A 22,621-nucleotide genomic window follows, 5' to 3' on the forward strand; every position below is an offset into this window, starting at 1 on the left:
GCAGCTATTCAGTAAACTCATTTACGCGTTATGCTTAACTAGAAAAAGTATTATTGTACGAAACTACAGACACTAGGTTGCAGACCCACTGTACTGTGTGCTGTAAATTCTCTGGCATCCATCCAGTTTTCCCTCTAGCAACAATTACGAGTCCACTGATCAATATGGTCCCTTGCTGTTTTTCGTTTGAAGAACATGACCCTTTTAGGCATATGGCATTTATTTAATAATATATGGAGTTAGTTTACTGATTCATTTTGAGAGCAATTTAAAGGTTTGAAAATGAGTCCCTGGCTCCTCCTGTCCACATGTTCTACACTAGCTTGTCGAGCAAGAGAATGATACCCAACTTGCTCCTGATACGTGTAGATGTACAGGGGGAACATTTACATGGCTCTGGACAGAAGGCTATGCTAAATGACAGTACCTGTGTTTCAGGGAGAACAAGTAACCCAAGGAGAAAGTTCTGCATAGTTGTTTTCTGTAGTCAAATTCCATTGATTGCGTCACCAAGACATATTTACATTTGTATTGTTTTCTTTCACAATCTCGTTTCAGCTTTGGCTTCACACAGAGACAGTTATTTTGTTTCCTTCTTGTTTTAAATCACTGTCTTTATTCTGTCATATCATGGTGTTTGTAATGTTTCTCATTATCCCCATCAGGTGGGGAGAGTAAACTGCATGATAAGAATCGTTATTTAGCACAAATGTAACTAATTCCGTTACGTGATGCTGGCGGTTACAGTAAGATTAACTTGTGCTTCCTTGGTGCCTGTTCCCCACGTGTCTGAGACACAACTGGCCCAACCAGTCTGCTTTTCATTACCAGTAATGTTCTAATGAATCCACTGCTGCTCCTTTCCTCTACAGCTTTTACCCCACTAAACCTTAGGCTGTACTGTACTTCTGGAGGGAAAGCTGAACGACTTATGAGCTGGACTGTGTGAGAGAGAGACGGAGAAAGAGGATCACCACTGTGCCCCAACACACTCCTCGACTGCTACCTACAGCTGCTCTGCCGTTGCCATGGATACAGTGCCCTCTCTCCTCTCTCTTGGTGGGTATGGAGGGATGGGGCTGGAGAGGAGAGAGGAAAAGTGCCTCTGACTCCTGCCTCTGCGTCATATTAATACCAGACCAGCCCCCCCCTCTTTTCCCCTCCTCCTTCTCTTTCCTTCCTTCCTTCCTTCCCTCCTTCCTTCCTTCCCAGCATCCAATTTGCACACTGCTAGACCCCCTCCCTTCATGTGTGTCTCCTATCTGCATCTGCTCATCACAGTCTCTCTCACTCTCTCTGGCGCAGCTTGGTTACCTCTGCGTGGCTGACCCAGGCGGACTTTTCGGAGCGAGCGTGGGCGCAGAAGAAGGAGGGAGACAAAGGTAAGCGTTGAGATGGAGGATGTTTGAGAGTGTTTGCCTGTGAAAAACTGTGCATAAAAGACAAGGAGAGGAAAGGAGGGGTGGGGGTCGCAGAACAACTGCAAGACAAAAGACTGAGAGGTAAGCATGAAAGGCATGAACTCACCTGAGATAACAAGTATGGCACCTGGAGCTTTTTAAACATTTTGTTGGAAATGTGTGGAAGGTTGTCAGTGCATGCGAGGAAGTGTTTGTCATACATACCAAGAGTGTGTTTTACCTCAGTAAGCAAGACATTGTGTGTGCTGTCTGTCACACAGTGTTACTGAACTGCTGAGGGTTCCCACAGTGTAGAGAACAGAGGGGGGAACTTCATTATTCTCACAGCAGCTTTTTGAGTGATGTGTGGACGTGTTGACAGAGCGGGAATCTCTGTATCTGCAAGAGATGAAGAGTGAGAGGAAGAGAGGGGAGACAGTGCAGTCAGTGGTGAAGTGCTCAGCTTCAAAGCTTAATCGCTCCTGGAAACAGAAGCCATTTTCCCAAAATCACAGACATGCACCGTTCCTTTTCTTCTCTCTCGCTCTTATCTCTGTCTCTTTCAGTGTTGGGGATGTCTCTCTGTTGTTCAGAGTTCACCATATTACAATAGCAGAATCTTCTGTACATGTCAAAGCCTCAGATCGTGACCTACAAGGCGCACAAGGAACCGAATGATGACAGAACATCAGTGAGAGACAGACCTTGTCTCTTTGACAGAATTGACAGAAACAAGAAGTGTGTGGGAAGTGGAAATTAAAAGAGATGAGTAGGGGGAAAGAAGAGGAGGCCCGCAGGGTGGTTCATTGTGTCTCGGTCCTGAGAACAGTGTCTGACACCGTGTATGACATTTAACTCTGATGCCTCTGCCAGTACGCTGGTGTTTGGGGAATGCGTCTGTCAGCTTGCATTTCAGTGGAGACAGTTGTTTGTCTTTTGTTAGTGTAATGGTTGTGAGGGAGAGACAACATAGCTCTGAGGTTTGTTCAACTCTCCTGGGCTTCAACTCTTGTGTATCCTCTTGTTGGAGCCTCTTGGCTTCATGGATATATTAGACCAGTGGTTTAATGTGTTTTCAAAACCCAAACAGATGAACAGATGAATGATGACTAATTTGGAACATCCATCATTATTTCAACCCATAGTATTTAACAACATTAATTATATAAAAGTAGATATTGTTACAACAAATTGTCAATTTGTAAGAACTTTTTTTGCATTTATACAACCCAATTATGTATTATATTTATCAATGTAAACCTCTAATCCAGTACTTTCAGAACACTGTATCTACTGTATGGTATTTACCTAAATACTTTTTATCCATTACTTAAGCATTTGACCTTTTCTTATACCATTTTAATTTCAGTTCATCCATCACTTTTAGCAGCTACTATCCATTATTTTGTATCTGCTTTCTAAAACATTTTCATGCACTTTCAATTGTGGTTGCAGTTCAACAGTCAATATGTGGAAATAATTCCTAAGAAATCAGATATTCCATTTAGTCCAATGCTACTCTGCAATTTGTACAAGTATCCCCTGAGGTACAAGAACCTTTTCTGTGGGAATCACTTTAATATACTGTCAGCCCTGATGTGTTTTTGCAGTGTAGGCTGAAGTTGTAATTTATTTAAACCTTTTGTATTTTTGATTGAGTCAGGATGACTCAATGATACGGGTCAATCTGTTATCCATCTGACAGGATCATGTACACGAGCAACAAAGACATCCAGCTCATGAGAGTCACTTATGTGCTCGTGTGTTTGTGTAGTGAAGTGTGAGATTTTAAGATTATTGGCTCGGAGAACAGGCAAGCTCGAGCCAAGAGAACTTATGGGATGAACGGAAAGGGAAACCAGAGACGTGGAGGAGGGAAAGGAAATGAAACAAAATCACATCAAGCTGCAGAAAGGTCATGGTAATATCAACAGGCTGAGGAGATTAAATTGCAAGTGAAGTGAAGATTAAAAAGCCAGAAACGAGTATAAAAGAGTCTGCTGGGCAGACAGTTTGCAGCCGAGTCAGACTGTTTACATGCAGCTCCGTGTGAACGAGTGCGTGCACGTCCCACATGCGCTCTCTTCCTGCCTCCCATGGGCTCTCAGTGTCCCTGTGCTCCAGGTGGGCTTTGCATTTTTAATCGATACTGTCTGTAGTGATTAACACCAGTCTTCTCTCAGAAACAGAAAAACAGACGCAAGAAGCGAGAGACAGAAAGAGAGATGGAAATCTGTCATACACAAGGGGGAGTGTGTGTGTGAGTGAGTGTGTGTGCATGTGTGTTTGTTTGGCAGTAATGACCCTCTGCCTCTGGGCTCCTACTGAGTATGTTTATCTCCCACAGCAGCAACGGACAAAAATGGACGATGCATCACTGCTACACACACACACACACCTTGTGCATTTTCTCTCTTTCCTCTCCTTTGCTGTAATTACCTCCCCCTTGCATTATCCCTTTCAGAAACCCACACAGTGCCTCGCTCCATTCCATATTACTTACTCCTGTCTCACATTATGTAAAAGCTCTGTCTTCCTATATCCCTCCTCTCTCATTTCCCCTCCCACTTGTGTTGCAATATGCCTATTAATGATGCAGCTAGAGCACCACTGCCAACTTCCTGCCTCTGACAGAGGGAGAGGAGTGTAGTTGTGGTGTACATGCCCTGCTTTGTACCACTCCCACTAATCTCTCCACCCCTCTGTCGTTGTGTTGTTTTCCTCAGAGTTAGCCCATGCGAGCGGCGTGTGGACTGAGTGCAGCTGTTTCGTTCAGAGCAGAGCCCAACATGTGAGAAGATGTCTGTTGGAGGTTGTGCTTGTCCCGGTGAGTGCCTACAGTCTCTTTCTTTTCTCCCTGTTTCCTGTTCCGTCTCTGTGCTCAGTGGAGCTGTCAGAAAGATGACTTATGTAAAAGTGCTGCAAAGCTGCCGAGGGCCAGCGTCAGGCTGTGTTAGTTTGTGTGTGTGTGTGTGTGTGTGTGTGCATGGACACGTGTAGCTGTGCTCCGCTCTCAACACATGTCCTAACCTAAAACAAGGTTATAGACTGAGGCTACCTCACTTTGGGATTGAGTTGTTCAGCAGGCCCTTTCAGTCACGCTAGCTTGCTGTGCTGCAGAAGATCAATGGCTCTTTGAGTTTTGCCACCTACAGACACACTGAGATATCAATAAGTAATTTACTTGCTGGCTCTTTTCACTCCTTTCCTCAGCTTTATCTAGCCACTATAGATATTCTTCTACATTATTTTGCTCTTATATGTCTAAGTTATTTGGTGAAAATCCCTGCTTACTGTAAAAAAAAAACGTTGTTATACCACAGGACAGAACTGAATGAAGCAGAAGTACTTTACTCAATTTAAAATAGTTTTAATCGTCTCTCTTGATGAGTGCAAACGATTAATGAGGCTTACTTAAAGATTTAACTAAAGAGTTGAATTTGCTTGGAGTTAAGCTGCTGTTATATATTTGGATATTAGGCAACTCTTTGTTAATGTGACTTTGCATTCCTGCATATTTCCATTTGTAATGCTGTTGTTACGCTTGGGTTGGCTTTTCCTGAAATCAACATTCTTGAGCTTTAAATAAATCGTACATAAAATATGTCTTACTGCAATGCTATGGCGTCTAATTGGTAGTCAGTATTCAAACTCTGCACTTATGCTACCGTGTCAGAGCATGAAGAAAGTCAATCTAGTAGTTCTGTCTACACATGTCAGTCTTTGGCAGGCAAAATGTTGTGGCAGTTTTTATCAAGCAGATCTTATAATCCCATCGAGTGTTTGATCCTGTTTGACTTTGGAGCCATTTCTCTTTAACGCTACCACAGTGAGACGGTTGCCTTGTGCACAGTGAAAGCCTCAAAGTGCCAGGAGACTGCCTCTGCAGCACAAGGGAGCAAGGAACAGATATAAATTGAATTGTACCATCTGCTCATGGGGAACTCAGAGAGGGCAGATTGAATTAGGGTGTCAGTATCATTTTAATGGGGCTACTGTGATTCATTGGTAGTCGCCTATCAGATGGAATAATATCAGTGAGGCCTCGAAGCCTTCATGTTCTCCTGTCAGATTCTTTACTATCTTGTTTCCTCTCTCTGTGCTGTAGTTTTCCAGGAAATCTGCCTCCTTTGCTCTCTCTATTGACAGACCCAACTCCAGAGCAGAACTTTTAATGACATCCACATGTTTTTCAAGGCTACACAGAGAATGAGGTCGACCCAGAGAGATCTGCCTTCAGCGTTCAAACACACAGGTTTACACATGTAGGCTTGCGTGCACATGGAGAGCAGGCATGTACACTCGCACACACCTTCACGAGGAACCTGCTAGGACAAGTTTAGGCTGCTGGATCTGTCAGAACAATGACATTGATCAACACCGGTTTGCCTTGCTGTGCACACTGTAAATCATTATAGTTGAACGCTGGTTTGTTTACATTCTTGCACTATTGTGGATGGAAGATCCTCCCCATCCTTTGTGTGGGAATCCAACAATTCTCTCTTTCTGCAGCACTTTCTCTTTTGGTCCTGTATGTCTTTGTTTTGTTATTGGGTCAAATCACTATAGAACAGAGGAATCAGAACGGAGCATATTTGCATGTAGCAGAATGTGAGTCATGATTAAAAACAGACTTCTCCTGTCTGTCTAGTTCATTGACAACCCTGTGACATCCTGCTGTTGTTGTGACTTTGCTGTGAATCAGCCTTTTTAAGGCTTTGTTCCCCGCATGAAGGAGATCCGTCCTAACACAGTGGAGCCAATCACATCCTTTGTTCAGACTAAATGGTAAAAATAGATTGCCTGTGAGCCGAAGATACCCCTCTCTCCCTCCCTTCCCTTCTCGCATGCACTCAAGCACGCGCTCCCCTCTGCTCACCACTCTCTCCATCTCTCACCCATCTCACTCTTACCCCTCCCTCTTATTTCTGCCTTCCTCATCTCACTCTCGCCCCCTCTTGCTTGTACCCCCCTTTCTCTCTCTGTCACTCCTTCAGTGCCTTTTGCAGTAACAGTGGTGTTACCTCATGCAGAAAGTCACATGGCTCCTGATTGGAGAAAAGTGACTTTAAGCAGAACCAAGATGGCAGCCAAACGGCCAGGGCTTTTTTGATTACCGTTTCACAACAACACGACTGCCACAGCTTTATCTCACTGCACTGAAAACCTTTTTTCCTTCCTCAATTCCTCACTTCTTTTTTCCTAGTCCCCTCCTCTCTCTACCCTAGTGAGTCCCTCAGATCTTGTTTGCTAGATCAAAATGGCTGTGTGCAGAGGCAGAGAGAAAGAAGGAATGCGTGGGAGACAGAGATGCTGGGGAGTCAGAGAGATGGCGGGGGGGGGGGGTTGTAGAGTGGAGACGTGCTGTAGTGATGTCACATCTGCTGCAGGCCGACAGGATGGCAGAGGAAAGCTGGCATGTGCCACAGCCGGGAGGAGGGGGAGGATGGGGAGAAGACTACATGTGGAGGAAAGAAAAAATGATTATCTGTCAAAGCACACCTTTATTTGTGGGAGATGTGCAAGCCGCAGAGTCTTTATAACATGAAAGCGGGTTTGGTACTGAGGTACAGTAGAAGGTTACAGTAACATCGCTCAGATTGAAACAGAGCTGTGTTCTGGAAACAAAAGCTGTGAGGAGGACAGCCGCAGAGTACATTGGAAGCGTTCTGCTTTATCCCTATGCCACCTACAGTACGTGTGTGCAAATACAACTGTTTACAAGGTATACAAAGTATAGAAAACTAAAAGATTTAAGCAGCTTGTTTTAGCTGGTGTCAAAGATGAATTGTGCAAACAAGTATAAGAATATAAAGGCAATTGTTGACAGTTTTTTCAAGGAATTCCTGCCATAAATCTGAAAGAATAGAGTGCTTCTGACTTCAATGTGTTTCCCTAAACTGAAAATCAGGCAAGAACCAAGACTTGAATAATGATGTCAGAAAGGGGAGTTGGTCCATTTACTTGGAAATAGTGACTGAATCATCATGCTTATTTAATTTCGGAGATGTAACATTAGAATAAGTATTCATGGCTTCATGTTGTAAATTAGATTAAGTGTCCAACTTCCAGTAAATGCAGGTGCTGTGTCATAGTTGTTTAATTATTCAGAATCTGTGTCATAGTCCAAGATTAGTCTCTTAATAATATAACGCTGCAGTCAGTCTCTCTCTTGTTCAGTTTAAGATCAGAAATGACTGACTCATGCAGTATCATAAGAATAAAAGTGTAAGTCCTGTTTTTGTGGTGGATTTTCTTTTTCTATAACACATTATAGAAGGGACTTTGGTTAATTATGACTCTTTTTTTAGGATACCTCATTTAATTCCGTGGATGTTGGCACAACAGGACAAACCATATAAATGACCAAACCTACAGTTTACACTGCAGCAGATCCAGTCCGTCAACAACAGGCTAATTCTACCTGGATTCAGACCAGTGACCCCTGTCATTGCAAAGTGTCCATAACACCAACATTCACACACTCCCTTTCATTTGTAATCCATCAACCTTCTTTATCTGGAACACATACTGTTTGGCTTCCTCCTGTCAGCCCACAGCAGCATCCTCTGGGCGCAGTCTGTGTTAGTGCTGTCTGCTGCCGTGTTTCTATCACTACCAGTCAGGTGTCACAACGGTTTCCCTGACAGGTTTCTGCTTCGTCTTGAAGAGCAGCAACAGGAGTCTTAACATGCTGTTCACCAGCGCTCTCTTCAGTTTTCCTCACTACTGATTCACTCTCACTGTCAAAAGTTTGCACATTATACACACATCAAAGTAGTACTTGAAATATGCTTTCAAGGCATATCTGACTTGTTCACAGCTCACAACAGTTTTTTTTCAGTCAGTCAGTTTATTTTTTAAATGTTATAGGTTGTCTTCTAAAAAAATAATATAATAACTTTCTTACGTACACTCACAAACAGGGATTTAGTAAGATGTTGTGTCTGTGGTTAAAACTGCCCTGCATTGTGGCAGGCGTTATAATATATTGAAGGTTTGCGTGCTGTTATCCACTTACTAGGTACTATTTTCTACCTTTTCTAGCTGTCTTCCATTATAACCTCTTCAGTGTTTCCCACAGATCTGAAATATATTTGTGGTGGTAGCCGAGAACGGGGACTGTATGTTTCCCACACATAAAGTCTATGTGTGGGAAACCCTGCTCTTTATTTAGGGACATTTTCGTAGAAGCCTTCAATTCCATACTATTTTCCATGGATGGCCAAAAATGTACTGTAGCTACTAGTGCACCCTCACTCATTTCAGATACATTCTTAGTCATTTTGTTCTGGAACAGGGCTTGCACTGAATGTATTTCTGTGTTAATGCTATGCAGTCCAACTTCTGCATAAAACAGTATGTGTAAAGTGGTCTTAGAAGCTAAGGATCTATAAATACAAGAAATCGTGTGTAGTACAAGACCAGTTTTCCGGGGACTAAAATAGAACTGAGTTCTTGTGCATATGACTGCTATTTAATGTTATCACTACCTGCCGGTGCTACTTACCTGGTACTCGGTGTGTATGTGTGCATATAGTGTATGTGTGACTCTTACAGATGAAATAGGATGCCGTCTTTCTTCAGATGGCCCACTCTTAAAATAAAAGCATTATTGTGCATGTTATTGGTTGTTATAATCATGGAATAGGCAGATAAAGATATAACTACATGATAGAAAACATATAGTTTATTTTATTAGAAGCTCCAGGTTATTTGTCAATAGTTTACAGCATAAACTGCTGGATAAAGTTCATTGTCTTATACTGTTGTATTCTGAAGCATGAGGATGTTTTCAGCGTTTACCAGCAGAGGGAGATGCTGTTCTGTCACATCTCTTCTTGTGTCAGTCCATCAACACTGAACACAGGCAGACTGGGGAATCATTGTTTTCAACAAGAGATCAAAGATCTGGGTGTGTTACAACAAAAGGCTTTAGCCTCTCTTCTATATTCCTGTTGTAGCTGTTTAATTCTTAGTTTTCTGTCATAACTTAAAGACAACTCACTGGATTTAATCACAGTTAATTTATCTAGAAAGCGTTTACCAACCAGAATTGTACAGATGATGTAGCCTACCATTCACAGCAGTTATTTGTGTGGCACTCTCCTGTCAATCTATTGCTGCTCTTCTCTCATCTGCTCTCCCTGCTTACATAATTCGACAAACCTACTGCAGCTCAAGTGAAAGCCTCAACAAATTGAGCTTTTAAATGCACTTTGTGACCACAAAAGGTTTTCTGGGCTTCAAATATATTGCTTGTAAACATGAGAGTGGGTATTGATTAAAAGTGAGGCTGCAGATTATACCCTTACATAATCTGAGGCTCAGGACTGCGGTCTGAAGGATTTGAGTCATCTGCTAAGGCTGACAATTTTCATAAGCCTTCACAAAGTTGGCTCGAATTAAACAGCCTTTTTAAGTAACTAGTCTTTTTCTAACATTTGCTGAACAGTGTAGACACAGCATCTGAATCACACGTTTTTTTCTTTATAGTTACGCTCAGGATGCACTAGAGTACTGGACAAAGGTGCTTGTCAAAATAGTTCCAGCAGCCCGAGCACATTTTTTTTTTTTAAATAATCGATTACCCAATTATATAATATACATTGTTTAGGTGTCAATAACCCTGCCATACAATGGTTGTATTAATGCACCAGGACATAAAAATATTAAAACAATTACTGCAAAGTTTCACAGCAAATAGACCTGAAAGTCTTTGGTCTGTGGTTGAATGCAGACATCAACTGTTTATTTTTTAAATGTAACCTTAGTATTATTTTTTACAAGGAACTGTGCTGAGATGAACTGATGGTCTACTTATACTATTCAAACCCACCAGACTTCTAAGTTCAAGTGGGACCCCAAAGTTTCCAAAAATACCCATAGGACTGGATGAGTTTTGCTCAAATGTGTATAAACCTATTCACATATTAATACGATAACGATACGATAATACTTTATTGGTCAGATCAAGTCTGAAATTTGACTTGCATCACAGCAGCTCCATGTGTAACATCAACATAGACAAATGACACAAGACATGAAAAACAAACAACAAACATTTAACATAACATCACAATCACTGAGAGAAAACATTTTCAAAGACCCTTTAGCATGCATTTGATCTGGGATTTAGCTCTGTTACTGTGAGGATTGACTGATGCACAAAGGAGTGCTTCAGTCTGACTTTATTGAATCGCAACAATAATAATGTTATACTTTCATTTAGTAGAATGGTGAAGTAATAAAAACATTAGGCATATTGACATAGTCAACATTATGTAGCTTTGAAAACAGAGTTGGTACAAGCTGATACAGAATAGAAAGTAGTTTGTCCATCCGAAATACGTGTGTGTTAAGGGGCAAAATGTGGGCTGATAATTGATCCTCTCAACGGGGACCCATCTTGTTCCACTCGGGGGTCCTCTTTTGCCCCTACAGTTCCAGGACAAGACAAATTGGGATCCCTGCTGGCCGTGGAGCGAGGCCCGTGTTTGTCCGGTCTGTGTGATGGGATGGGCGGGGGAGCCCGAAGGAGGCGGGGCCTTTGTTTTTTTCGTGTCTCGGCTGGCAGGAACAAAGGGTCCTGTAGTAGTAGTAGATAGGTAGCACCGTCCCCCAAACAAATGCCATTTAAAACATACAGTCGGGCATTGAAATTTGACAGGAACCAGGGCAAGTAGGGGAGTTTTTCTTTTTCTTTCTCCGTCGCTTGCCGTCCTGTTTGGGACGTAGGACTGATCGTTCCATTACCAACGGTCGGAGCTGGAGCTTTGACTGTCCAGCTGCTCCGGCTAGCAGAGAGGCTAGCTGTCGAAAAACACCGAGCGGAGGTGTTAAGCAACTCCGCCTTTCGGTGGACCTTTCTCTGCAGGTAACTCAAACTTACAGCCACACTACTTTGGCAGCTCTGTTGGTTCAAAAATAAATGCAGAGACCACTAGTGAAGAAGCACAGGAAATTATAATTGCACGGCGCTAATAACGGGAGTTTAGCATCTAGCTAGGTAATAGCTTAGCAATGGCATCCGTCCTCGGTAAATGAATGCGGCCCTGCAGATCAATTTACGCCTGGTCCCGAAAGTGAATACTGCCTCATTTTTTTTAATATCTATTGTGCAGGTCAACATACACAACAAAACATAAACACCAATAAGCATCTCAATGGTGTTGGCCGTCTTGATACATTGCTTTGGATCTTTTATTGGCTGAGGGCCAGCCTCTGGATGCAGCTCTATTGTTTGCAATGAACAGTCTGGGCGGACTAAACTGCATCAAAGTCACACTATTTCGAGTTCCCCTTTTGTTAGATGGGTTATGCATAATGATCTTAATTCTTAGTCGGCTTCTTCTAAAAGATGCTGACTGGCTGGAGTCATCCATCTCAATTTGTACCCAACGTCAGGTTGCTTTCCTGATCGTTTCCTTCTGGCCCGTGGCATTATGTATGCATCTGTTAGTCTGAGTGCTGTAATCCGCAGATGGTTTTTATACAGGTTTGATGCTGGAGACTGGACAGCTTTTTAGAGTGCTTGTTGGTTGGTTTTCAAGGTGACAGTGCACTGTGTGTCAGCATTTTGTAGAATGTCTGTTTCTGAATGTGTAGGCATGTTATTCTGGAGAAACTAAGAATCCTGCTCTTATTTGTTGCCATGTAGTTTTTGCATTGCCTTTTTAGATTAAACAAAGACTGCTTATGTGTGTTTGAGTCTTGTCTGCATCTAATGCTGTTAGTGTTGTTGGGTTCTTCTGAGCAGGTTCACCCACATAGTAATGGGAGGAGAAGTTGACCTGCTGTGACTCTTTCTGGAGCAAGGGGGTGAAGGGTTAGACAGAGTGAATGAAGGCGTTTTAGTTGTTCCAGCAATAGAGACTGGACAGACAGATCAGAGTTCACCCAGACATACTTGACCCCAATTCATCCCTTTCTCCCTCGATTTGTCGCTCATCTTTCAAAAACATCATTTGTAGTCTCTGTCTGTGGGGTATCCATTAGGTTAACACAAGTGTTGTAGTAAGCCTAAAAGATACAGCACAGTTGGGTGTGATGCGGCGCTCGAGCGGCCTACAATGAGTGCCCCCCTGCTGGTTTTAATTTGGTACACTTACTATTCTAGACGCCCTGGTGACAGTGACTGAGAATTGTGCATGAATTGAGAAAGTAACAAATTAACATCATGCGGCCTTCATGTTTCTATGGGGATTGGTAATACTGGATTTACATGCAGGCCATTAATAATCAACATTTCCAAAGGGGAGACATTGCCCATATCTGTTTACCTCCTTTGAATTCATCATCACCACACATATTCATTTCCTTTAGGTCCCTTTACATATTTCTGTTTCGATGCTAACAAGTAGTAAAGCCAAAGGGTAGTTGTGATGGGCAAGTCAGTTTTTCCAAAGGTTATTTTTCTCAACATCCCAGTCCACAACTATCAGCTGGAGTATCCCACATCTTTAGGCGGACCTAATTAGATCCAGCCGCTGTCTGTGTGAGGTCTCCTTGAGAAAAGACGTTTAGAATAGATGTTTTTCTCATAGCGCTGATTGTCTGAGCATGAATGCCTTATCTGGACAGACATGGGTTAACAACTGCTGGGATATGAGTGGGGGATGGGTAAATAAGGCAACTAGAGGGGGAGACGCACACAACACAGGCGCATGGTTCGATTACATGGGGCTGAATGCACAGAGGAGGGTTCCCTATAATGAGCACGGAGAACATGCCAGACAATCTCCTCTGATGTGTCTCCCATTTCACTGATTGTTTTCTCAGGCTGGCTAATAAATATTGCTGTTTTTCCTCTCCCTGTGATGATTTGTTTTCTTGTCCATTTACTAAATTGAAGATGCATTAGATAATGAAAGCAGCAGGAAATTGTTTTGGCAGCTTGCTTTTTATTTGAGTAAATCTCCACAAAATCATCCAGCATTAGATTACTTAGATGATGCTGTGATTTGAACGAGCTAAGTCTAAAGCAATCTAAATCTCCTCTAAATCTCTGTTCTTTTCCCCCCTCCTCTGCTGCGTGCTTCTCTGCAGGCTGTTCGTCAAAGTCATTCAAGCTGTACTCTCCTAAGGAGCCCCCCAACGGCGGCAGCTTTCCCCCCTTCCACCCAGGAGCTATGCTGGACAGAGATGTGGGGTAGGTCTCGGCTATACTGTCAAATGCAATATAGGTTAAAGCAGGGTATTCATTCTGATGTCTTCCTTTCTACAACTTGTAATATGTTAATGTCATTTGTTGACATAGAGAGTTTACTGAAGAATACGTGCACTGTATGTATGTTTTTTTTATGCATATTCAAATTGCACTGTTTCATCACCCAAACTTTGAACGTGATATTGAATTGAAATCAAATGAGAGATACTGAACATGTTAACCATTTTTTAATACCTTCCTGATTTATGGTTATGTGGATGTGTATTTAAAATCAACTAGCCGTGAAAAATTCAAACACACATCCTGCCTTGAAGCAAATGGTTGCTGATTTAGTTTTGTATTCCTCTTAGGCCTACACCCATGTACCCCCCATCATACATGGAGCCTGGAATGGGGTGAGTGCTTAACTTGAGCTTGTAGCTGTCTTAACTCAGAATGTATTCATTCAGTCTTTATAATCTCTACTCTCCATTCATTTTATAACACATAAACATTCAATTCACCTGCTGTTAAATTAAGCTTGAGACCGCCTGTGTCATTTGTTTATGCTACATGTGTTAAAAATCACAAAACTGCAGAGTGATTAAACCCCCCTTCTTTCTGTTTCAGGAGACCCACACCGTACGGGAACCAGACAGATTACCGGATATATGAGCTGAACAAAAGGCTACAGAATTGGACAGAGGTTAGAGTCACTTCATCATCCACATAGAGAGTAACAAGAACTCAACACCAAACAAAAACACAGCATCAGTGTTTCATTTTCAGGCTTCTTGTGATTACTATCTGCAGTGCTACATTCTGCAGCTCACTGTGGCCGTGTTTTCAGATGTCCCCTCCCCAGCGGCTGTTTGTGTGTAGCTAACCATGCTAGGGATTTATGGGAAATGAAGCCCGAGAATGCACTGACTTAATTTACATTCAGGCTCTAATAGGATTATCTGATCAACCTGGCTAAAATGTAATTGGAGTGCCAACTGTTTATATGCCTGAGTTCGCTACTGAGTAGCTGTTATGAGCCACCCTTTTTATATGACTGTCAGTGTGCACACTATTAGAAATGCATACCCAATGACTTCTGTACATTGGAGGAATTTAAACACACTTTAGTTTTATGTCCAACAAAACACACATGAAGCCCAGCATGCTTTATTTAGGAAGTTCAACTCAGCTTTTTTGCACCACCAATATTTACTCATCTTTAAGAGCACCTGTGTCTGTATTAGAAACTATGCAGGAATAGTTGAACGGTTATTTAAATGGTAGATTAGAGGAAACAAGAATTTCTGCTTCTTCTTTTGAGTGGTTTCATATAATCTATTTAAAATTCCTCATCCTGTTCAATCCCGTATCAACTTCAAAAACCTACTGCTCACTTACAAAGCCCTACATAACCTGGCCCCCTCTATCTGGCTGACCTTCTTCAGGAGTACACCCCCTCTCGCTCCCTCCGCTCCTCCTCTGCTGGTCTGCTAACCGACCCCATCCCACGCCTCGTCACCATGGGTGCTCGGGCCTTTAGCTGCACTGCTCCCAGACACTGGAACTCCCTCCCCCCGCACATCCGACAGTCAGACACAATCACCATATTCAAATCCCAATTAAAAACCCACTTGTTCAAATCTGCCTACTCACTACCCACTTGATTGTCTCCTCCATGATTTCCTGTTTGTGTTTCATCATGTTCTGTTGCCTATTAGCGTTTTCTTTTTTAACAAATTGTACGGTGTCCTTGGGTGTCATGAAAGGCGCCTAAAATAAAATGTATTATGTATATATAGCAAATAACATTTTTATAGGAAACATACAGTATTGATTTTCAGTGTGTTCTCTCTGGGTTAGACTAGAATGCTATGTTTTATTTTATTGTGATTATATGAAAAATAAGAGTAATGGTTCTTCCTCTGTTTTAGGACTGTGACAATCTGTGGTGGGATGCGTTCACCACAGAGTTCTTCGAGGATGACGCCATGCTCACCATCACTTTCTGTCTGGAAGATGGACCCAAACGATACAGTAAGAATAAAGACTACGTGCCATTGCTAATCATTGTTTTACTTTCAGCTTCTAATTGCAAATCTAAAGAAATTGACCTTCATCATAAACTGTATGTGATGTCCATATCATGAGAATGTTTTATTTATGATTGGCATATAACTGTTTGTAGCATAATGTATATCCTATTCTTAATGATGTTTTTATGTCTGTATGATTTTGTGCTACTGTATCCCCCGGTGTAAGGCGTATTTTTATGTATTAATTGTATTAATTGTATTCATTTTATTTACGAAGTTATCATTTGTGTGTGCAGCCATCGGCCGGACATTGATTCCACGATATTTCCGAAGTATTTTCGAGGGGGGCGCCACTGAGCTGTTCTACGTTTTGAAGCACCCAAAGGAGTCCTTCCACAGTAACTTTGTGTCTCTCGACTGTGACCAGTGCACCATGGTGACCCAGAACGGCAAACCCATGTTCACACAGGTACACTGGATACAAAATGTACAGCCTTTTATTAGCTTCCGGTTGCTGTGACTTCTAACTTATTATATTTCTCCTCTGGGGATAAGGTTTGTGTGGAGGGCCGCCTGTACCTAGAGTTCATGTTCGATGACATGATGAGGATCAAGACGTGGCACTTCAGCATCAGACAACACAGAGAGGTCCTCCCAAGGAGTATTTTGGCCATGCATGTGAGTTCCAGACGCAAATAACCACACACTGACACTGAAATACACGTCCTGTACATGCACTTATTCATCTCATCTCTCTCATAGGATCCCCAAATGCTCGATCAGCTGGCTAAAAATATCACCAGATGTGGGCTGTCCAACTCCACGCTCAACTACCTCCGTGTAAGCAAGTTACTTTATGCTAATCTTCTTTTATCGATCGGTCGTTTTAATAAATCGTCACCTACAACAACCTGTTAACACTCATTTGATTCTGTTTGGTTTCTTTCTTTCTTTTTCATAAAGCTATGTGTGATATTGGAGCCCATGCAAGAGTTGATGTCGAGGCATAAGACGTACAGCTTGAGCCCCAGAGACTGCCTGAAGACCTGCCTCTTCCAAAAGTGGCAAAGAATGGTCGCACCTCCAGGTAATGCACACACCTTTCAGATTGTCAGTGTCAATTATGGCATTGTTTAACCTTCAATTATTAAACGGTGGAGTTCAAATCCAGTGGAAATTGCATAGCTTTTCATTATCTGCAACATATCTACAGAGACTTTAATAAATATATGATTATAAATCCTATCATCTCCTGTTTCTACATGTAGCTGAGCCCGCCAGACAAGCTCCAAACAAGAGGCGGAAAAGGAAGGTGTCCGGTGGAAGCACCGTGAGCACCGGCGGAGGCAACAATAACAACAGCAACAGCAAAAAGAAGAGTCCAGCCAACAGCTTTTCACTCTCCAGCCAGGTACCTGTAAGCATTACATCTACTTGACCTCTTTCTGCGCCTCTTAAATTCAGCTGAGCAAGGCATTGGAGTAAATATCAGAGGGTGGATGGGTTTGGAAAAAACGGCAAGGAGGTTAGAAAATCATTTTTGGGTATAGGGGGTGTTAGCTAGGGTTGTTGGTGTGTTAGGAAGTAGGTGTAGCAGCAGGATAGAGATAGGAAGGGGATGCTTATGGATTGGGGATTAAGGTGTGGTAGGTGTAAAGGGGGTTGCTTTCTCTAATTCTGAGGATGTGTAGATTTAGTCAGTAGACCCTCTAATGTGAACCATTGATGGGCAGTCCCTGGTCCTCTGGGGCCACAGGTCTATGGGTTTATATAGTGGAGGTACACGTGACCCCCTTTACGAAGTAATGCTTAAAATAATTGTGGTAGTGTTGCCTTGCTCTGAATTCCAGTGGGGCAGTTTTTTCTGCTGTATCAACTTGGTTTTAGAGTTACTGCTCAATCTATCAGAGCACATGATTCACTCAGCACTGCTGTCTTTGCCCACTTGGTTGCTTGAGAGCCAATGAGACCCGAGGTGGAATGAAACCCCCTGATGCTGCACTCAAGGATCAGGGATGCCCACTGCTGGCCAGTAGGGAGGGCCCCGTGACTCTGGTTCTTGGAACAAGGATAGGGAGTCAGGGCCACATGGACTTCTGAACTGTCAGGGTAGACGCCCTGACAAAGATTGTAGATTGAGAGGACACTATTATCTCAAGGTTAAGTACTCCCTTGGTCCCTTAAAGTATGAACTTCTTATTAGTGAAAACTAATTTCTAACGTTGGAATCAAACGCAGTCAGACAACCCGTCCGTGCAGCCAGTCATTCCGCGCAGCCCCCTGTATTATGGGGATAATATGTATCGGCCCTTGCTGTCCCCTTTAGGACGTGATGATGGTGGGAGAGCCCACTCTGATGGGAGGGGAGTTTGGTGACGAGGACGAGCGTCTGATCACGCGCCTGGAGAACTCGCAGTTCGATGTGGCGAATGGCCTGGAGGATGAGGACAGTTTCAACAGCTCTCCTGCACTGGGGGCACACTCACCCTGGAACAACAAGGCCCCCTCCAGTCAGGAGAGCAAGAATGACAACTCCCAGTCGTCCCAGTAGAGTGCCGAGGTCCCAGTCAGACCCTTTTTTTCAATGCTTAAATCCTACTGGGATCCATCTGAGCCAACACACTAGTGACAGGAGTCAGGGAGGGCGGCCTCGAGCACTTGCGTTCAACATTTTTTTTGTTTGTTTTTGTTCCATCATGTTCTTTTAAAAACAAACAGAGATTGATAGGGAATGGACAATAGCTGATGGACTGATAAAACTCTTACTGTCACATGAAGGACAGGGTCAGCAGAAGCCCACCCCTCCCTCACGTAGCTGCACATGATCAGTGGTGCTCAGCCTTGGCCCTCGTCTGCTCGGCTCCACTCAGTCCTCTCAGAGGTGTGGTGAGACTGGCGGGGGTGGCGGCGTGGGCGCATGTGTCTTTACCCCCCCCTCATCGCTCACCACAGTGTTTGAGCCAAAGTTGGCGTGTCCTGTTGTTCGAGTGCTCGCCATGGCAACCGTGTCAGTGGGTTCTTGTTCCAACCTCGGGTCTCTCAGGCGTGCGTTCTCCTTGACGATGCACCCCGTTGTTTCTGTTGTGCTCATGTCACAGGGAAGAAATGCTTAGCTTTAATTTAACTTTTTGTTGCAGGCTGCAGAAAACTGTGTGCACTCTTAGTATCAAAATTCAACTTCGGTTTTTAAAAACTCAATTATTTGTTTTTGTAGGACCTGGTTGGAACAAAAACCTGTACAGTGCCGGAGCTTGAGGACCGGAGTTGAGAACCACTACGCTAAATCTTAAACATCCACAAACTGACACACACGCATCCAGACCTGTTCATACTCCAACACACACACACACACACATTTACACTCACCTACACCTGCAGCATAAAACAATGAGGTACTGGAGAGAGGTGGTACGCAGCATGTCTGGACCAGAGCACCAGATGCTACAGAAGTGTGTTTTCATTTTCTATGTTTTCGACTTGTTTTGAATTGTTTTTATTTTTGTAAACAATTTCGAAAAAATAAACATACAAGCAAGCAAACAAAAACACCCCTAGAATATTCTTTGCACTGTTTCCCACTATTGACTCCAGTCTATTTTTCTTATGAATTGACCGTGTATTTCCTTTCCTTTTCTATTATTGCTAATGTAAGAACTGTAAAACATCTGAAACCTGCAGTATATTAATGTAAATGTATTGCTGTTAGATCATTCTTATTGTAATGGTAATAACTTCCATGTAGGTCTGTGCTAAATATAATGTCACCCATCTGTCGGCCATCACACTGTCATCAGGTCCTTTGGCTTCAGTGCTAGAAAACAGGTTTGGGCGAGAGAGCAAAGCCAGTGTTTGAATACTGGACTCACATCTTGTCTGATGTGAGTCCAAAGCAACACACTGAAGACAACTTCCCCTCAAAATGTCCCTCCAGCCCCCGGGTTGGATCTGTTGACATGTCATTGCAGAACTGTTTGCTTCGTCTTGAAATCTGGAGGTCCTCTCTTCAGAACACACAGTAACAAGAAACTTCTCAAATTTGCTACTCAAAAATATTTTAAAAATCAAATTTTGACAAGATTGTAAAAAAAGGAAAAAAAGACTTTTGTATTAACTTAAGTTTCCCAGAAATGTTTTTAATTACAACTAAGAAAGCTGCACACCAAGGAGCTACATGTAAAGATTCTTTAAATATTGATTACACTACTGTTTTATGTTTTATGACGAATAATTTTGTTGGCTTTACTCCTCATGTTTGTGTCTGTGCTTGTATATTTTAGTAATTTCTGTAAAAGTTATTCTGCGTATTCCTCCCTAGAATTATCACAAACTCAATCTAATGTAAAGAGATAAAAACCCTCTTAAAAGTTTTTTTTAATGGTACAATCACTGATAAAATAATTTTGCCCTCATTTTAGGAAACTGTATTTATTCTTCTATGTACTGACATTCTGTTTAGGTCCAACCCGCCTGTACTATACCCATGATGAAATATGGAGGAGTCTCTTGGGCCGAGTCAGTAAATGCTAATACAGGTCATTCCCTTACTTTTTTTTTTTATATATGCGGCTCCCAGTTTATCACAGTGGTTCAGTATGTTCACATTGAAGAGATATGTAATGGCCAAATTCTGCTGTCGTAGGTACCTGGTCTATCTGAAAATGTATTGGATGCACTGAAAACCAATAAATAACCACATTTAGAGAAAATCCTAACCGCCAAGTCATCCTTTTTCCCCTAAAGTTGCAATATTTAATGGTGCGTCATCCTCTGAAAAGCACTGAGCTCTTCAGATGTTGAAAATGTTCCACAATGGTGCAACCTTTAGTGAAATATTAATCAAAATTCCCTTAACCTCGATGATGTGGCTTTTTTGTTTGTAATGAATTTGTTGGCTGTTTCCAGATACATTTCAGATAACTCATACATGAAAAATGCAAAGTCAATTTGACTTCATGGAAATATGCTGACCATTGACATTACCTCTTATCCTGGGGGGGAGACTCACCCAGCTTGACCTCAAGCTGCTGTGTCAGGGTTTCCTGTTTACGTAAATATGATGTAAAATATGGGCTTCAGCTTCGCCCAGCTGACAGTGGATAGTAGTTTCCAGACTCGCCCAGCAGGGGTCTCCCTAAGTAAGAAGAGCACAGTGAGCAGCCTGTCAGAAAGTGCTCCATCACTATATCTGGCACCATTAAATCCTCACTGAGCTGCAGGCTGTGTGACTAAGACCCTACTCATTGTCTCTAGTGCCCCGAGTTTACTTTGTGGTGTATCTACTACTCAGCAGGCCAACACAGAATTGATCTAGGTGGATATTTTTCCAGCCTGTGTTTCCTAAGTTGACATCCTTCAGAGAATAAGGGTTTGTGATATTTGGGACAGAGTTGATATGGCATTTCACCAATAGCTGGCTCCTGTAGCACCTCACCATAGGGGTGATTTTATATCTATATTTTTTGCCAGGTTTCTGTCATTGATAATTCATGTATGGTATTAATAAAGATGAATTTTCACTGAAAAAGTATTGTGTTATTACACTCAACTCTTGTGATTCTTCTCTTATTACATATTTACATACTTGTTACTGTAATGAGAAAACTTTCTATCATGTGAAACTGATCCTAGCCGGGTAATCCCACAAAAACAAACCTTAAAGAAATAAAATAGATAACTGGGAAACAAGTAAGCATTGTTATATTTGACCTATGCAAATTTGACAAAACTCTAGCTCTAGCCACAACACATATTTCAATACAACTCGACAAAAACACTGTGGCCAGAACAGTTCACAAACTTTTTTATTGAAACAAGTGTCAGCAAGACAATAGAGATCTTCTTTCTTCATTAATAAACACAACATTGTCAAGGACACAATTTACAATGTGACTCAATTGGGAGTTGCTTTTTTTGAAATTATTCATTATTTCTTGGCAGCCCACAACTAATGTGGAAAATGACTGCTTGTTGAGAACAGGAAGGACAACCTATGACAGGAATTGTGATATCTAATGTCATTTAATCGTTTATTTGAACAGGGACAATGCACATTGATGAACACTTTAAACAAATAATGCTTCAAATGTAAATATGCCGGATTTTTTAGCTTCGAGCTCATTTCCATCCGTTGTCCCTCACATACAACATTTAAGAACATGACATTTATATACATAGCAAAAATAAATACATGATATGCAGAAAGAGCATGAGCAGCATACAAGTATTTACCACATGACAGTACAATAGAGCAGCTACGACATATCATAGATCCTGACAAAGCAGAACTGATGTCTGTTTTCTCTGTCTGGCGTGTGATGTAAACAAGAAGCAACTTATTGTATAACAAAAAAGGCAAAACGGAAGTGTGGAAACTTCTTAAAGTTAATTTATGTACTAAAGGACATGTTGTAAAATGTTCAATATCAAGCACATGGACAGTTCAGATGTGTGTACTTTGTAATCCAACAAAAGCTACAAAGTAGTTCCGGTAGTTGAGCATGGGAACTCGGCCGTGGGATCTTTATGTGTGTTAAAATTATCTCAAATTGAATTACACCAGAGAACTTTTTACCACACTGTGAAGATACATTTAATGAATGGTCACAGTACAAGGATGTACCAACTAAGCCTGTGGTAATGGCTGTCAAGAAAGTCAGTCAGAAACTTGAATACCAAATCAGGAATATGTTCACAGGTGGGAAGTCAGTGAGGGATCATGCACTAATCTCAACGACAGCAGACCAGCCAGAAAGTCTGGTGCTGTTTCAGGAGCACAGGATTATTGAGGACTATCAATGAGTGGCGCCAAACAACAAGGCCTTCACATGTCAAAGCCACTGGTTAGAGCTGATTAAAGGATGAGCCTGTAATTGATGGGTTGAGGTGAACCAGGGATGAATGATCAGCAAGTGACTGTGCACCCGATATCGGAAACAACAAACCAGGAACGACACGTGTATCACCTTCCGCTTCAGAGGCTTGATTGGGAAATCAGTCTCATGACCTTTGTACACTTGTGTTCCTTTAATATGTAAATG

General features: G+C 42.1%; 1 protein-coding gene across 6 annotated transcripts; it reads left to right on the plus strand.

Moving 5' to 3' along the window:
• The first annotated feature begins 1,365 nt into the window (after positions 1 to 1,365).
• Positions 1,366 to 21,108, plus strand: ldb1a (LIM domain binding 1a). 6 transcript variants are annotated; one of them, XM_034152451.1, is made up of 12 exons: positions 1,366 to 1,382; positions 4,127 to 4,227; positions 13,449 to 13,551; positions 13,920 to 13,964; positions 14,179 to 14,254; positions 15,483 to 15,585; positions 15,881 to 16,053; positions 16,140 to 16,262; positions 16,347 to 16,424; positions 16,548 to 16,671; positions 16,853 to 17,001; positions 17,911 to 18,135. In XM_034152451.1, exons 2-12 carry the CDS (start codon positions 4,200 to 4,202, stop codon positions 18,133 to 18,135), a joined length of 1,227 nt encoding a protein of 408 aa, XP_034008342.1. In that variant the 5' UTR covers positions 1,366 to 1,382; positions 4,127 to 4,199. The 6 variants fall into 6 exon arrangements, with proteins under 6 accessions (XP_034008342.1, XP_034008343.1, XP_034008344.1 ...); XM_034152452.1 differs by lacking the exon at positions 1,366 to 1,382 and having other exon boundaries at positions 4,038 to 4,227; positions 17,911 to 18,792; XM_034152453.1 differs by lacking the exon at positions 1,366 to 1,382 and having other exon boundaries at positions 4,039 to 4,227; positions 16,853 to 16,995; positions 17,911 to 18,792.
• Positions 21,109 to 22,621: the final 1,513 nt, after the last annotated feature.

This window comes from Trematomus bernacchii, unplaced genomic scaffold (genome assembly GCF_902827165.1).
Source record: "Trematomus bernacchii unplaced genomic scaffold, fTreBer1.1, whole genome shotgun sequence".
Taxonomy (NCBI): Eukaryota; Metazoa; Chordata; class Actinopteri; order Perciformes; family Nototheniidae; genus Trematomus; species Trematomus bernacchii.

Coding starts and splice junctions, on each gene's coding strand:
- ldb1a (XM_034152451.1), top strand. CDS start 4,200: ATGTCTGTTGGAGGTTGTGCTTGTCCCG. Junction 4,228..13,448: donor TGGAGGTTGTGCTTGTCCCG/GTGAGTGCCTAC, acceptor GCTTCTCTGCAG/GCTGTTCGTCAAAGTCATTC. Junction 17,002..17,910: donor CACTCTCCAGCCAGGTACCT/GTAAGCATTACA, acceptor TGTCCCCTTTAG/GACGTGATGATGGTGGGAGA.